Here is a 15821-nt window from a genome sequence, read left to right on the forward strand (position 1 = left end):
ACTTGAGTCAGAAAGATGACATAATTTTGGGATGAGAAACAAGTCTGATGCATTTACAAACATGTTTTCAACAGTAGTCAAAAAAGAGGCTTGGACTCAATGATCTTCAGAGGTCCCTTATAACCCCTACCTTTCTGTCATTCTGTAATCTCGAGAGGGACATAGGGAACCACTAGAGAGATACCAACAGAGCCTAAAAGCATGATGAAGGAACTAGAATACCTGCCTGATGATGAAAGGCTGAGAGACCAGGGACTGTTTAGTCTGAAGAAAAGGGGGCCAAGGGACAACAGTCACAAACTGGAACCCAGGAAGTTCCACCTTAACACAAGTAAGAGCTTCCTTGCTGTGAGGGTGCCAGAGCCCAGGACCAGGCTGTCTGGGAAAGCTGTAGAGTCTCCTCTCCTGGAGGCTTCCAAGACATATCTGGATGTGTTCTTGTGTAGCCTGCCCTGAATGATGCTTTGGCAAAGGGGTTCAAATCCTCCAGAGGTCCCTTCCAATCTCTACCACTGCATAAGCAGCCCTCTTCTCAAAGTCTGAACAAATTTTGTTATGTTCTGTGAAAGCTTTCTAAGAGCTTTTCTGGCTTTGATCCCTGACTGAAAAGAATCAGCACAGATACCTGTACCAGGCTGTCTGCAATGTTGTGCCAAAGAAATAAATACCAGAGCAGATCCATTCAGAAAAGTCACAACAACAAAAGCTGTTAGAGGTGCCTGTTACAGTGTAAGAGGTACCAGCAACACAATACTTAACTGAGTTTAGAGTGTCCGATATGTAAAGGTTAACAAAACCACTGAGATACTTATGAATAGTGGCCAGAAAAATCAGAGAGTAAATACCCATTTTTCTCTCAAACCCCTGCCAGAACCAGTTTCTCTCTTGGTGCTTAGGACCATGGTGTAGTGGTGGGACTGTGAGCGCTAGGTGAGTGGTTGGGCTTTGATGGTCTCTTCAACCTCAACAGTTCCATGGTTCTAAAAACATAACTTAAATAATAGCCTCAAGATTCAAAATATCAACATCATAGGCCAAAAAATATGCAGAAACAACTAAAGGAAAGCTACCTTTTATGTTACACAAACGTGATCACACTGAAACAAAGGTCCAACAAACAGCAGTTTGATTTCTAGTAGTTTCCAACACAAGTACATGGAAAAGAATAGAGGCCAACTATGCTGTGATACTTCCTGATAAATATTTAATCTAGTTCACTTGTCCTGCTGTCCATGCTTCTTTTGATGCAGAAGAGGATATGTTTTGGCTTTCTGGGCTGCAAGCACACAGTGCTAGCACAATATGCTCTACACAGTCTTACTGCAAAGACTTCTGCAGCTTTGCTGCAATCCATAAAAAAACACCCCTGCTTCCTTTGAATTCACCATCTGCAGTTTTTATTTAATGTCTCCACCACTACTGGAATAGGTAACAAACATTCACTCTTTAGTTATTGATTCTGCATTAATTGTGGTTTTAGACCTCCCAGACATCCTCTTTGCCCTTATCTGAATCTCTTCCAATGCAACTATATCTTTTTCAGCTTGAGACAGGATATTACAGTCCCTCTTTTGGATCATTTAATTTGGCCATCAGTAGCCAGGAGGTAATAAGACTCTGTCAGCAGGATATACACAATCTAAAAGCAGAAAGCAATTATTGATCAGCTAACCTGCATAAAAGACAGCTATAATTTGATGAGGTCTTAAGCTTAAGCATTTTTATGCTCATCCACAAATTGCTGCATTGGATGGGTAGTCTGGCCAGGCAGGCAGCCAAAGGGCAGGGTCAAGCCTCCAAGGCTCCCTGGAACCATCCTCAGTGATTTCATCTGTCTTGGCTTCAGCCTGGGGTTACTGACTAATGCAATTTGGAAGTACCTCTGCACTGAAGTGGTCAATAAAATAAAGAAATATGCAAGTTAGACACAGCAGAAGGAAAAAGGAAAAGGCAAAGAGAAGTTGCAGCAGTACAAGCTGGAGATCAACTAGCTAACTAACAGCTCTGCAGAAAAAGACATAGTTTAGTGGTCATGGTAATGGGTCATGGTGGAACATTAGTGACTCTGTGATTCCAGTGGACAGCAAACTGACCTTGTCTCAACAGCATGGCTTTGTGACAATCAGTCAACAAGAGTATAATCAGCTTTTTTCTAGAGCACAGTGATCATTCCCCTCAGCTTAACCCCAGTGAAGCAATACCTAGAATATTCAGTTTGGTTATGGATACTCCACACCAGAGTCAAATTGGAGAGACCAGCTAAGAACCCCCAAGATGACAACCTTGCAAATCCTACCATTCTCCCTCCCAAACCCTAGCATTCTGTGATCCTGTGAATGAGACCAGTCTTTTCTCAGGGTGTCAGTTACAGGACAAGGGATAACAGGCGCAAACTTGAACATAAGAAATTCTATCAAAACCCAAGGAAGAACTTCTCTAATTTAAGGTTGATGGAGCACTGGAACAGGCTGCCCAAGGAGGTGGTGAGTTTCCATCTCTGGAGGCTTTCAAAACCTGCCTGAATGAGGGGAGTTGGAGTATCTCCAGAGGTCCCTTTGAACCCCTACCAGGGGACCGAAAGGTGATACCAAGGGAACCAGACTCAGGGGGCAGGGGGGTTGTGGTTTATTTGGAGTTTCTGGGGGATGTTTGGTTGGTTATTTGTTTTAAATGTCAGGAAACGACAGAGAGAGGGTCTAACCACATTCTTTCACTACCTAAAAGGTAGTTACAGAGGAACCAGGAAAACAAGTACACACTAAGACAACAAGAGGCAACTTCCACAACAGGTAAGAAAAACCTACTTCCTCATGAGAGGAGTGCAGCTTTACAACAGGTTGTGAGATCTGATTGTCACTGAAGACTATCAAAAAGTTCAAAAATATCCTATGCAATCCAAGCTAAATCTGAAGTGTTGAGGATGCTGTTGGCTTACATACACCCTTTCCACTCTGAGTTTTCTGTGCTTCCAAACGTAAATGCTGTTAATCACAATTCCAGTCTTATAGCTCAAAGAGGAATAATGTTGTTTGAGCTCTTCTCAAGAAGAAAAAAAGTTTCACTTACCTCTAACTGAAAGAAATTATGGACCAGCACCACGACAGCCAGTACTGCCATAAGCAGGCAGAAGATCTGCAATCTGAATGAGTCACGCCACATTGTCCATTCGTGTACTTCCCTCCCATGTTAGGTGTTGCCATGACTTCCATCCACCGTGAACGTGAACATTGCTTCATCTCAGTAGGGCACAAGAAAATTCAGTTGATTTCCACTTCATTCCTGCAAAAGCATTTGCAAAAATTTTCTAAGTCTCAAAAGTTTAATACTGAAAGTACCTGAATGATAGAACTTCACACAACAACAACTGCTACAACAGAACTGTGCAATCAGGACAGATTTTTGTGGCACAACTATCTGTTTTGTTACTTAAATCTCAAGGGAAAAAAAATATCATTAATAACAGAAAAAAGCAAAAGAAGAGAACACCACTTCTTTCTGACATCAAAATAATCAAACAACAACTACTTATTTATCTATATATATGCCACACTGTCGCCATTCAGACATTATAAGCCCAAGACTTCTAACAGAAACTTGATGGTTTAGACATCCTCCCTCCTATTTCATCAAATCATTTAGGTTGGAAAAGACCTTCAAGATCATTGAGTCCAACTGTTACTGGAACACGTCCAGAGAAGGGTGACGAAGCTGGAGAGAGGCCTGGAACACAGCCCTGTGAGGAGAGGCTGAGGGAGCTGGGGTTGTTTAGCCTGGAGGAGGCTCAGGGGTGACCTTATTGCTGTCTATAACTACCTGAAGGGACATTGTAGGGTGAGGGGTGGTCTCTTTTTCCAGGCAACCAGCAACAGAACAAGGGGACACAGTCTCAAGTTTTGCCGGGGAAGGTCTAGGCTGGATGTTAGGAGGAAGTTCTTCCCAGAGAGAGTGATTGGCATTGGAATGGGCTGCCCAGGGAGGTGGTGGAGTCACCATCCCTGGAGGTGTTCAAGAACAGACTGGATGAGGCACTTGGTGCCATGGTCTAGTTGATTGGACAAGACTGGGTGATAGTCTTGACTGATCTTGGAGATCTCTTTCCACCTGGTTGATTCTACAATTCTAAGTCCACCACTAATCTGTAACCCTGAGCACCACATCTACAACCCTTTTAAACACATCCAGGGATGATTTCACCACCTCCCTGAGCAGCTTATTCCAACAACCTTCAGAACTAAGCTTCAACAACTGACAACTCTTTAGTAAAAAAAAGAAATCACAAATGTCCAGCCTAAACCTGCCCTGTGGCAGCTTGAGGCCATTCCCTCTTGTTCTATCACTAGTTACTTGGGAGAAGAGACCAACACTCACCTCACAACATAGAATCAACCAGGTTGGAAGAGACCTTCAAGATCATCCAGTCCAACCTATCACACAGCCCTAACCAGTCAACTAGACCATGGCATTAAGTGCCTCAGCCAGGCTTTGCTTGAACATCTCCAGGGATAGTGACTCCACCACCTCCCTGGGCAGCCCATTCCAATGGGAAATCACTCTCTGGGAAGAACTTCCACCTAACATCCAGCCTGTACTTCCCCTGGCACAACTTGAGACTGTGTCCCCTTGTTCTGTTGCTGGTTGCCTGGGAGAAGAGCCCAACCCCCACCTGGCTACAGCCTCCCTTCAGGCAGTTGTAGAGATTTACATGCTTAGAGATTTCAGTAAGTTGTTACTAAAGACTAAGGTCTGAAATAAACAAGATTAAAAAAATAATATTTAAGCAAGATAAAAGTAATGCTTCCAGGTTTCTGCTGGGGAGAGGTAAAAAAAGATAGTTGTAACATCTATCAGTTAAAGGGAAAGTATTTAACACATCTGGATATGCTAAAATTGAACTTCAGAAACCTCTAACATTAGTTTGAAGCCTCCTTGTTGTTTGATTCTGGGATTAGTTCTTTCTCTTTTAATCATTCCTTTTTTCCCATCTTGCACTTTCACGCAGCTGTAATGGTAAAACAAAAAGTGAACTTTTCAGATGGATGCAAAGTGTTAGCTTTTGGGTTTTGTTTGTCATTCTTTGAAAACGAAATATAGTATTTAAATAAAATACAGTTTTGTTCATAAACACTGAGTAATATGCTAAGCATCCACTACAAAACAGATGGACACTCAGGGTTTTAAAAATGACAAGAGTAAAACTCAGCAAGCAAATCTTTGTCTTATCTCAAAGGTTAACACTGTTGAAGATTTTTGGGCTTTATACAACCATATCCAGATTTGTAGTAATTTACTGCCCAGTTGTGACTACTCCTTCTTTAAGGACGGGATTGAACCCATGTGGGAAGATGAAAAAAACAAGCTAAGAAGATGATAGTCAATTACCCCAAATGAACAGCAGAGACAAGTGACCTCGATGGCTTCTGGCTAGAGACACTGCTGTGCCTTACTGAGGAATCATTTGATATCTACAGTGATGATGTATGTGGTGCTGCTGTTAATGTTAGAACTAAGGGTGATAAAATAACAATATGGACAAGTCAGTGTGAAAACAGAGATAATGTCATGCATATAGGGAGAGTATGGAAGGACAGATAAGAACTTCCTGCAAAGTTAGTGATCAGTTATCAGTCTCACACAGACACTGGAATGGGCTGTCCGGGGAGGCGGTGGAGTCGCCGTCCCTGGGGCAGTTCAAGGCAAGGTTGGACGTGGCACTTGGTGCCATGGTCTAGCCTTGAGCTCTGTGGTAAAGGGTTGGACTTGATGATCTGTGAGGTCTCTTCCAACCCTGATGATACTGTGATACTGTGGCTCCACCACTAAAAATAGGTTTGCTGTTTAAGACAACACCTTCTGAATATTCTTTCTTAGGAGACTGCATCAAGCAGTTGAATTTTGGGAGCTGAATCAAAGCCTCTTCAAAAGCAGAGTGGACTACATGTAAATTTGATTTCCATCTAAGTGCTGCTAAGATTTGTGAGGAATCTTACTTGCCTTTATCTTCCACTTCTGTGTTCAATATTTTTCTGTTTTGGCTGAAGTAACCATTACCAAACAGAACTTTAGTACACTTCACCTTCCAAATCAATAAATGCCTTTCTGGCCCACTCTGTAATAACTGATTAGAAACATTTGCTATTGAAAGGAAAAAAAAATATTTGTTTGTCCATAGTATTCAGAAAAGAAGTTGAATTTCTGTACCTGCAGTAAATTGCTGTTTGACATTTGCATTGCATACAACACCATTTTGCTGGTTTGGCAAAAAGTACACTGCACAGTTTTCATACAGCATCATCTTTGCTGTAACCTGTGCTGGTGGCTGCTAGATCAATTAATTTGTTTTCCCTATTTGATAACATCAGTGATATTTTTGATCTCAGTTGTTTTTGTTCACGTAACATTTGGTGAAGAATCTGGGAATATGACAAAGGTGGAATAAGCATTGATTTTGTGCACTCTAGGATAATCTTTTGATCTGTTTTTTTTATAATGTATAGTAAGTCATGTTTTAAATAAAATTTAACTTTCATTATATATTACTTCTTTAAGGCTGTTTGATAGCTAAAGCATTATAAAAATCACAGACTCCATAATCACTGATAATCAGTTTTCACAGCTTGATGCTTGGTTTGCCTTTTAGGTCTTTCTTTTTTAGAGGGGCAACTTTAAGGCAGTCATTTTGCTATCAAAAAGGGGATCATTCTTGCAGAAGGAGAAGCTCCAAACACAGCAACAGACAACAGATGGCAAAAGGAGACAGTCAAAAGACACTAGTCTCTTCAAACCTAATATTCTCCAAGCAGCATTAGTCATAAAACCATCCACTGAAAGCAACATGATCATATGATTAACACTATTATATATAAAGTTATCCAAAATTCAGTTGGGAAGTGGTACTATTAAGTGATATCATTCATTAAGACTGCTGGAGCATGTCCACAGAAGGGCAACAAAGCTGGTGAAAGGCCTGGAACAAACCTTATGAGTAGAGGCTGAGGGAGCTGGGGTTGTTTAGCCTGCAGAAGAGGAGGCTCAGGGGTAACCTCATTGCTGTCTACAACTACCTGAAGGGACACTGTAGCCAGGTGGGGGGTGGCCTCTTCTCCCAGGCAACCAGCAACAGAACAAGGGGACACAGCCTCAAGTTGCGCTGGAGAAAGTATAGGCTGGATGTTAGGAGGAAGTTCTTCCCAGAGAGAGTGATTGGCATTGGAATGGGCTGCCCAGGGAGATGGTGGAGTCACCATCCCTGGAGGTGTTCAAGAACAGACTGGATGAGGCACTTAGTGCCATGGTCTAGTTGACTGGATAGAGCTGGGGGATAGGTTGGACTGGATGACCTTGGAGGTCTCATCCAACCTGGTTGATTCTATGATTCTATACATGAAGAATGCTGAGTCAAGTTAAAATTACACATAACAATAAAATAAATATCAAAATCAGCTAATTAAATAACTTAACAATGTTACACAGGCTGAAAAATTAAATATATTATTGGTATAACCAGGACAGTCTCAAAATAGACCGCACTTGAAATTGCTTTACAAGGATTAAAGGGATTATAACATCAAATGCTTTGCTGAGAATCACAGATTGTATTTCTGACTGATGAACAAGCACTGAAACAGCAATGCATCAGTTAAAGTATCATACTGACAGAACACAACAAACCCACAGATTTGTTGGCACGGGTCCACGATTACATAAAGTACAAAATTCCTATAAAATATCAACTTGGATTTTAAACAATAACTCCAAACCCCATATATGTTTAAACAGTAATTCAAGGATAAGAATGACCACTTGAGAAACAGAAACACATCCATTAGAGGAAAAGGGAACTTCCAATTTTGTTGCTGAGCATCCTCTTCAAATTGCTGAAAAGCATGACACTGAAAATTAATGGAACATAATCTCATACATCTAATAAGACCATGGAGGCTATTCCCATGTATTTTTTATTAAAGTCTTTATGTTCTAAAACACTAAAATGTAGAGGTTTAGAGCTTTCTTTACACTAAAGGCTTTAACATACTTTCAGTTTCATAATCTCTACATTACTGGCAACTACAGCTTTTTATATAACATAAGCACACAACAAAAAAAAAGCTTTAGATTCTTACCCTAATCTTGGAGCATTCACTGAAGCTATCCACATGGAAGGCCAAAAATAACCTTGGAAACAAAATAGAAAAAAATAATTAAAACCAGCCATACATATATACACACACAAATATTTTTCATCCCATATTGATGGTTTGCCAATAAAATGGCAGTTAAGACTCATAAAATTTTCCTTCTACAATAATCTAGGTATTTTTATTTCTAAGTATTTTAACTTCAGCTTTTTCCCCTGTTGATTTTAAGGTATTACTCCTTTCAGCCTTGTTCTGTAAAATTACATGCCCCATTTTGCCCAAAGATAAAGTCAAACATCAGATCAGTAGAATTTTATGTCTTCAAGCTCTTACACTCAATTACAGGGTTGTTGGGCTGTTTTCAAGTCATTGTCAGCTTTCTATGCCAGCCCTTCTCTAAGATAGCAGTGTCACAAAACCACCTAAGCATGGTGGTCTCAGGGTGACATCTGGACTCGATCTTGGCAATTTTTCTCTACAAGAAATGATTCTGTGATCGTCCATAGAATTGCCAAGCAAATTGCTAAAGTAGGTGGGTCAGTAACTCCCCATGCCAAACCCATACCACGAGGTTTCCAGGCTAGATGCTTGCACTGCTAGAGGTCACAGAGGGACCGTATTTCATAGAATAACAGTGTTGTTGAGGTTGGAAAAGACCTCTAAGACCATCAAGTACAATCACTGGTTCAACATCACCACGGCCATAAGACCATATCCCAAAGCGCCATGTCCACACGTTTCTTGAACACCTCAAGGGATGGTGCCTCCACCGGCTCACCGGGCAGCCTGTTCCAGTGCCTGACCGCTCTTGCTGGGGCACAAAGCCAGGCCATTTCCTCTCCTTCCATCACCTGGTACTCAGAGAGAAGAGACTGAACCCCACCTCACTTTAACCTTCTTTCAGGGAGTTGTAGAAAGCAACGAGGTCTCCACTCAGCCTTCTCTTCTCCAGACTAAACCAACCCCAGCTCTCTCAGCCGCTTCTTACCCGACTTTCTCTCCAGACCCTCCCTCCACCGGCTCCCTTTGTTGGGAACTGCGGTTCCCAACTCAGCCTTATGCCTCACCAAGCGTGGCTCGGAGCCCCGACAGCAGCTTTGCCACGGAGGTCAGCAGAGCTAGCTGCAGGATCCCGGCTTTGCGGCAGCTCCCTGCGGCAGCTCCGAGGCGGCTCCCCCAGCGCCGTACCAGCGCTGCCCGGCCCCACAGACAAGGAATAGGCACCCGCAGAGAAAGAACGGAGCAGTAAGTACTGCAGCCGGCAACGGGCATTGTAAAGCTACATCTTGCTGCTTTGAGGTTACTTCTGTTCGCGGTCCTTCGACCCGGAGCACGCCTCTGCTTGTGGCTCGGCAGCCGCAAGCAGGGCACAGGCGGCAGGGCCGGCCGGGCTCCCAAAGCCGCGGTGGCTCGTAGCCCTCTCGAACAGCAGCCCCGCACCGGCAGGAAGCAGCTTCGGTTACCGATGCAAAACCCGAGCGACGCAGGCAGCGCAGCTATGAGGACAGTGACGGCGGGTGGGCCGCTGCAGCCGGGGGCCGGGACGACGGCAGCAAGACACCCGCCGGCCCCACTTCACCCCAGCCCCCGCCTCCGCCGCAGCGCCCCAAGCCGCTGGGCCTCCCGACAGTGGTCCTGGCCTCACGGCTGCCGTCCCCTCGCCAGGGCCGCCCCGCTCCCCCCCCACCTTTCTCCTCACGTAAGCCGCACAAGCCCCAGGCCCCGCCACCGGTACCCCACGTCCCCTCACCGCAGCCCGACCGCTCCCCCCGGGCCAGGCGCGACCTCGCCCCCGGCCCGGAGGCGGCTCAGCCGTATATGCACTGGCCCCGCCGCTCCTCCTTCCTCCCCGCCCCCGACTCGAACGGCGGCTGCCATTGCACCACCTCCTGGCCCGGCCCCGGGCCCGCCCCGCCGCTGCGCCGGCGCCTCCTCTCCCTTGCAGCCCCGCGGCGGCGGCCGGGGCAGTCAAGCGGACCGCGGTAGAGGTGGCTGGGGCCGGTGGAGCACACTTTTGATTGAAATACACAACAAATAGAGGAATGAGAAGCAAATAAAGCTGCACATTATCATTTATGGGCCTTTTGTTTTCACCGAGAAGGAGAAAAAAGCACTGAGTCCTGTGATTTTTAAGTCAGGGAATTGCTACTTACAGAATGGTTTACGTTGGAAGGGACCGCAGGGATCACCCAGTTGCAACCCCCTGCCATAGGCACTTCACTGCATGCATAAGGCTAAGCATCAAACACCAAAAGAACAGCCAAGCTGCTGTGGAAAAAGAATGGAATTTGGAACAAGCAAGTGTCAAGGGAGAAAGAACAAGTGACAGGACTTAACTACAAACCCACTCTGGAAAGGATCTTAAAAACTCTGGTGGATTTGACTGGACTGCAAGTTGAGGGGCTGGAGGAATTAATGAAGAAAGGAGGAGAGGAGAGTTCAGCCTGTACTTTCTTGGTCACCTGTTTCTGCTGAGGTTCCACATCCTCTACACACATCAGCGGTGGTAACCTCCTCGGCTCATGTTCCATAAGCTTCCCCCACCAGAAAACATGCTGCAGGTTCTCAGGGCGCCGAAGAAATTCAGGTAGTGTAACAAAAGCAGACAGGAAGAGACATTACAAGGGTGCTGCTTGAAGGGTGTTGAACACAACACTAAATTAGCAGTCCTACGTGCCTGTTTAGAATCATAGAATCAACCAGGTTGGAAGAGACCTCCAAGATCATCCAGTCCAACCTAGAACCCAGCCCTGTCCAGTCAACTAGACCATGGCACTAAGTGCCTCAGCCAGACTTTGCTTGAACACCTCCAGGGACGGTGACTCCACCACCTCCCTGGGCAGCCCATTCCAATGCCAATCACTCTATCTGGGAAGAAATTCCTCCTAGCATCCAGCCTATACTTCCCCTGGCACAACTTGAGACTGTGTCCCCTTGTTCTGTTGCTGCTTGCCTGGGAGAAGAGACCAACCCCCACCTGGCTACAGCCTCCCTTCAGGGAGTTATAGACAGCAATGAGATCACCCCTGAGCATCCTCTTCTCCAGGCTAAACAACCCCAGCTCCCTCAGCCTCTCCTCATAGGCTTTGTGTTCCAGGCCTTTCACCAGCCTTGTTGCCCTTCTCTGGATATGTTCCAGCACCTCAACATCTCTCTTGAATTGAGGAGCCCAGAACTAGACACAGGACTCAAGGTCGTACGGGGAGGTATGTGTTGGATTTGTACAGGAAGCAGTATTGACAATAAGAGGTGTGACATTTGGAATGATGCCATTTGTCTCCTCAGAGCTATGTTTTCTTGGAGATGTCTGAATACATGTCTTCCTCTGGGAAGCCCTTGTTGGGCTTTGTTTGCACGTGCAGCGTTGGCTTTAGTTATTAAAACTGTCCTTATGACTCATGAATTTTCTCACTTTCAGTTCTCTCTCCTAGCTCACTGGCATGAGACGAGAGAAGCCTCAATTGCCAGCATGACAGTGAGCAAATAGGATCTTAGCAAGAAAAAAGGGGAGCAACTTGAGCAAATCTGCACTCCTCCCATTCACAAATTCTACAAGAAAGCACTAGTACTGTACCAGAAAATGTCCCGGCAATCCTCAAGTAGTCACCACTGAAACAACAAACACAAAATAGCTTGAGATCAATTATTTACTAAAGCAAACTATTCTTGGACAGAGTGGTTTATGCTTTTTCAACTATCAATCCAGCAGAGAGGAAGGAGTTTTCACGCCATAACACCTCAATGAAGGGGAAAAATATCTCTACTACCATCTGGACATAATGTCATATAAAATTAACAAGAGAATTTTCAAATCACACCATCATACATAAAAAAAGAAACTCAGCTCCTAGCATATGTAAGGATTTCAGCCTGTAAAATTTAAAGCAACTATTTCCATTTGTAGACAATTTGGTCCATCCACTAGATATTTTCCTAACTTAGAGAATTTAATGTCCAATCTCAGTATAGATATAAATATTCAGCATAAGAGGGACCTTCAACCTGAGCTCCTGAAGTATTATGGTTACTACCCCTGTATCTCACAAAATTTAATCTTAACAGCACAACTTTAAGGTCTTAACTACTCCAAGAAAATACAGAACTGCTTTTCTCTTTAAGACATTTTGATGGCTTGGGTGCTCCCCGCCCCCCCCCCCCCCCCCATACTTTAGAAATCACCCCGACTAGACTCAGTCAGCTCTGGAAATATGAATGAAGCTTATATTTACAGCTGGCACAAAAGACAAGCAGATATTTACAGTATATACATGTGCTAGTTTGAAGCAAGCTAGAATGTTTTGGTAACAGAACTAGATAAGGGGCAGTGAAATGAAAACAATTGATGTCAACTTCTCTCACAGTCACGCTGAGAACTCTGGGAAGAAGAAAAAAACATTCTCCATTTTGTCTCTCTCTCTTGCTTTTGCCTTAGACCTGGTCACATCTCATTAACCCTGCTCCTACTAACCTTGCTCCCTAACCTCTTGGCTGCACCTCTTTTCTTCCTGAGAACTGGGGTAAGGTTGAGAGGGCCGGGGGGAGGTGTTGGGGTGGTTTGAGAGCCCCTCCTGGGGACTCAGGTTTCTGGGAGGGGAGTTGTGCTTTTGTATTGTTTATCCTTTGTATATAACTGTATATAATTGTATATAACTGTATATATTGTAAATAGCTGCTTGTAAATTCTGCTAGCTGTAAATAAATTGCTTCATCTATATTCCCAGGGTCCGTCTGAGTTAGCTGGGGCAAATACAAAGTGTGGGAGGGGCGGGGTAACCCCCAAACCATCACAATACAGTTATATACAAGGTTAAAAAAGTAATACAGAAACACAACTCCCCTCCCAGAAGCCTGAGTCCCCAGGAGGGGCTCTCAACCACCCCTGCACCTTCCCCCTGCCCTTCTCAACCTTACCCCAGTCCCAAGGAAGGACAGAGGTTAGGAAGCAAAATGGATTAGTCCAAACTGGAGGGTGAGGTTAGAGAGTAAGATGCAGCTCAGCCAGCAGCCCCAGTGAGAGTGGTTATCTATGTTTTTATTTCTTGTTCCTATACAGCTCAGCAAGCCTATGAGGGAAGTAAACATCACCATTATTTTCTTTCCACAGCCTGTAATCTAGTTCTTCTCACCAAAACATTCTAGCTAGCTTCAAACTAGCACAGACATGAAGTGAGGTCACTTCAGCTATGCCTGTTCCTGTCTTTCAAACATCTCATCAGAAAAGCAAGCAGAGTCTCACTTGAACAGTGAGGAGTTTACCAAGTGCATACAAGCCTCCATGAGTGAAATAAAAGTGAAACAAAGATTTTTGCTTGTTGGTTGGGTTTTGAATTCGGATGTTTGGGTTGGTTCATTGGTGGTTTTTTTTTGTTTGCTGATTGGTTTGTTTGGTGTGGTTTTGGGGTTTTGTGGTTATTGGTTTTGTTCATTGTTTGGTTTAGGCTGTTTCCAGTTGGGTGGCTTTTGCTGGGTTCTTTTTTTTGGGGGTTGATTTTCTTTTTTGAGGGAGTTAAGCATTTTTTTGTTTGTTGTTGTTCATTTAGGGGTTTTCTTTTGTTTGGGAGGTTTGGAGTTTTTCCATTTGTTTGGTTTTGTTTGTGGGTTTTGGTTATATTTGGGAGGTTTTGTTTGGTTTATTTTTTGGGAAGGGGGCATGGGGTGTTTTTGTTTGGGTTGTCTCTTTCCTCCATTGCATGTCTGAGCTCCTAGACTCTTTATTAAAACCTCAGTTGTCTTAATTTCCTTTAGCACACAGCAACCAAACCAGCAGGAGAGGGAAAAAGAAGCATTGGAATTGTGTTTCTCTTGACAAGCCCATAGCCTTAATTCTCTTTAGGAAGCTCTTTACAGAACACTGCCTCATCTTTAAATTTCAACACAGAAGGGAATCAAGAGCATAGAAAGGGCCAGTGCTTGAAACAAAGGGCTGGAAATCATGAGTACCTGTTTCAGTGGCATCTACTGGTCAGCTGGTTTATAAATCTCTCAGCACACTACCACTCGTACTGTTTTCAGCACTGAAACTGTGGAACATCAGATGTCTCAGTTGTACCAAGTCATGAAAGCTAATCATAGAACAGCTGAAAGCAGTAGAGAAAAAGAAAGCCCCAAACCTGTTAAGTGTTACAAAGATGGCTCAGTGAATCTATCCAAGTCAAAAGCTTCCCTGGTTTTGTACACTCTGTTTGTGGACATGCCTCTCAATGTACTCACTGCCCTAGTTACTCATTTTCTCCTAAGCTTACACATTTCATTAGTTCCTATCTCACAGTGGGAATACATGGTTGAGACACACACACTGCACAGAGTATAAACACTGAGAGAAAGGGCCATTTCTCCATATCATGGGGTAATTTCATCTATGACATTACACCCTGTAAAGGACACTGGGTGTGCATAGCTAAGGTAAATAATGCACCTTCTTGCCTCAAAACATTTTCCTTGTTACAATATTCCAATTCAGAGGAGGAGTAAGTGTAGCTTTCTGGTGCTGTTAGGGAGCCTCACTGTAGGTCTGAAGGAGTAAGTATCAGTTTTCCTCATAGAATGGGATTGAAGCCAAGCAAGCCAACTGCAGCAGAAGTCATAGCACTGGTCCCCATGGAATGTTCTCAGGGATCTCAATAGCCTCTGTTCTGATCTTCTGCCTTACTTCTCTCCCACTAATCAGAATCCCAGAAATTGAACAGCAGGTGACACCAGGGTGGTAAGAACCATAGAATGGTGTTGCAGCAGCTGCTCTGCAGATAAGAAGCTTGCACACACAGCACATGGGATTGCTAAGTATACTCTAGCTGACCAATTACACACTGCAAAAAGCACCACAAAATCATTGCCAGCCTGGCACCTTTCATTGGTACCATGCTTTAGTTTATATATGTGGCAGGGCTTTATTGGTTAAGTGATTGGTAAGAAAGAGAATATAAACAGCCACTGAGCAATAGAGCAGCTTGAGGGGGAGGTAGGGATGTACTTCTAGGGGCACGCTCAGGACTTCTGTTGCTGTTTAACTACTTTGTCTGTTAAGCACTTCCAGAACTTTAATTGTAAATGAGACTCTTAAGACCCTGTAATTCTGGGAATTCCACAATGCTGTAATAAAGGATTACTAAGAACACTTCTGAAATTCTCTGCCCTCTGCATTTCTGGAATTCCATTATGCAATTGGATTGCTACATTCACCACCCAATGGCTCTCTGTTTTATGGGGATACTATGGCTAGATTCAGCTCCCCCAAAACAAGGGAGCAATAGAATGGTTTGAGTTGAAAAGGACCTTAAAGATCATCTAGTTCAAACCACCCTGCCATAGGCAGGAACATCTCCCACTAGGTCAGATTGCTCAAAGCTTCATCCAGCCCAGTCCTCAACACCTCCAGACATGAAGTGTCCTGGATAACCCTTTCCAGTGTCTCATCATGGACAGTAAAAAACATCTTCCTAATGAGCAGTCTAAATCCACTCTGCTCCAGTTTACAACCATTGTGCCTTGTGCTATCACCATAGGCCCTGATCAAAAGTCCATCTCCATCTTTCTTGTAGCCCTCTTTAGGTACTGGAAGGCTGCTATAAGTTCTTACCTTATCATCACTGGTTTCCATTTCATACCTTTTAATCTTCAGAAGAGCCCTTCAATGGCAAGACAATGACTATCAGCCCCTAAGAGTCAACATCAAGTACAAATGAACAC

General features: G+C 43.9%; 1 protein-coding gene across 3 annotated transcripts in view; it reads right to left on the reverse strand.

The window, feature by feature from the left end:
- The window catches only part of NXPE3 (neurexophilin and PC-esterase domain family member 3), a 32807-nt gene extending 17075 nt beyond the window's left edge, over window positions 1-15732 (reverse strand). Inside the window, exons 1-3 of one of the 3 annotated variants that reach the window (XM_064143168.1) lie at window positions 15712-15732; window positions 8121-8172; window positions 3067-3279 (exon numbers count right to left, since the gene is read on the reverse strand). In XM_064143168.1, coding sequence (XP_063999238.1) covers window positions 3067-3159 — 93 coding nt within the window. In that variant the 5' untranslated portion in view covers window positions 3160-3279; window positions 8121-8172; window positions 15712-15732. Of the gene's footprint in view, window positions 1-3066; window positions 3280-8120; window positions 8173-9885; window positions 9979-10597; window positions 10643-15711 lie in introns of those variants that run through there. The other 2 variants (XM_064143167.1, XM_064143166.1) reach the window with 2 other exon arrangements.
- Between the last annotated feature and the right edge of the window lie 89 nt (window positions 15733-15821).

Source organism: Pogoniulus pusillus, chromosome 5 (assembly GCF_015220805.1).
Source record: "Pogoniulus pusillus isolate bPogPus1 chromosome 5, bPogPus1.pri, whole genome shotgun sequence".
NCBI classification, from domain to species: domain Eukaryota; kingdom Metazoa; phylum Chordata; class Aves; order Piciformes; family Lybiidae; genus Pogoniulus; species Pogoniulus pusillus.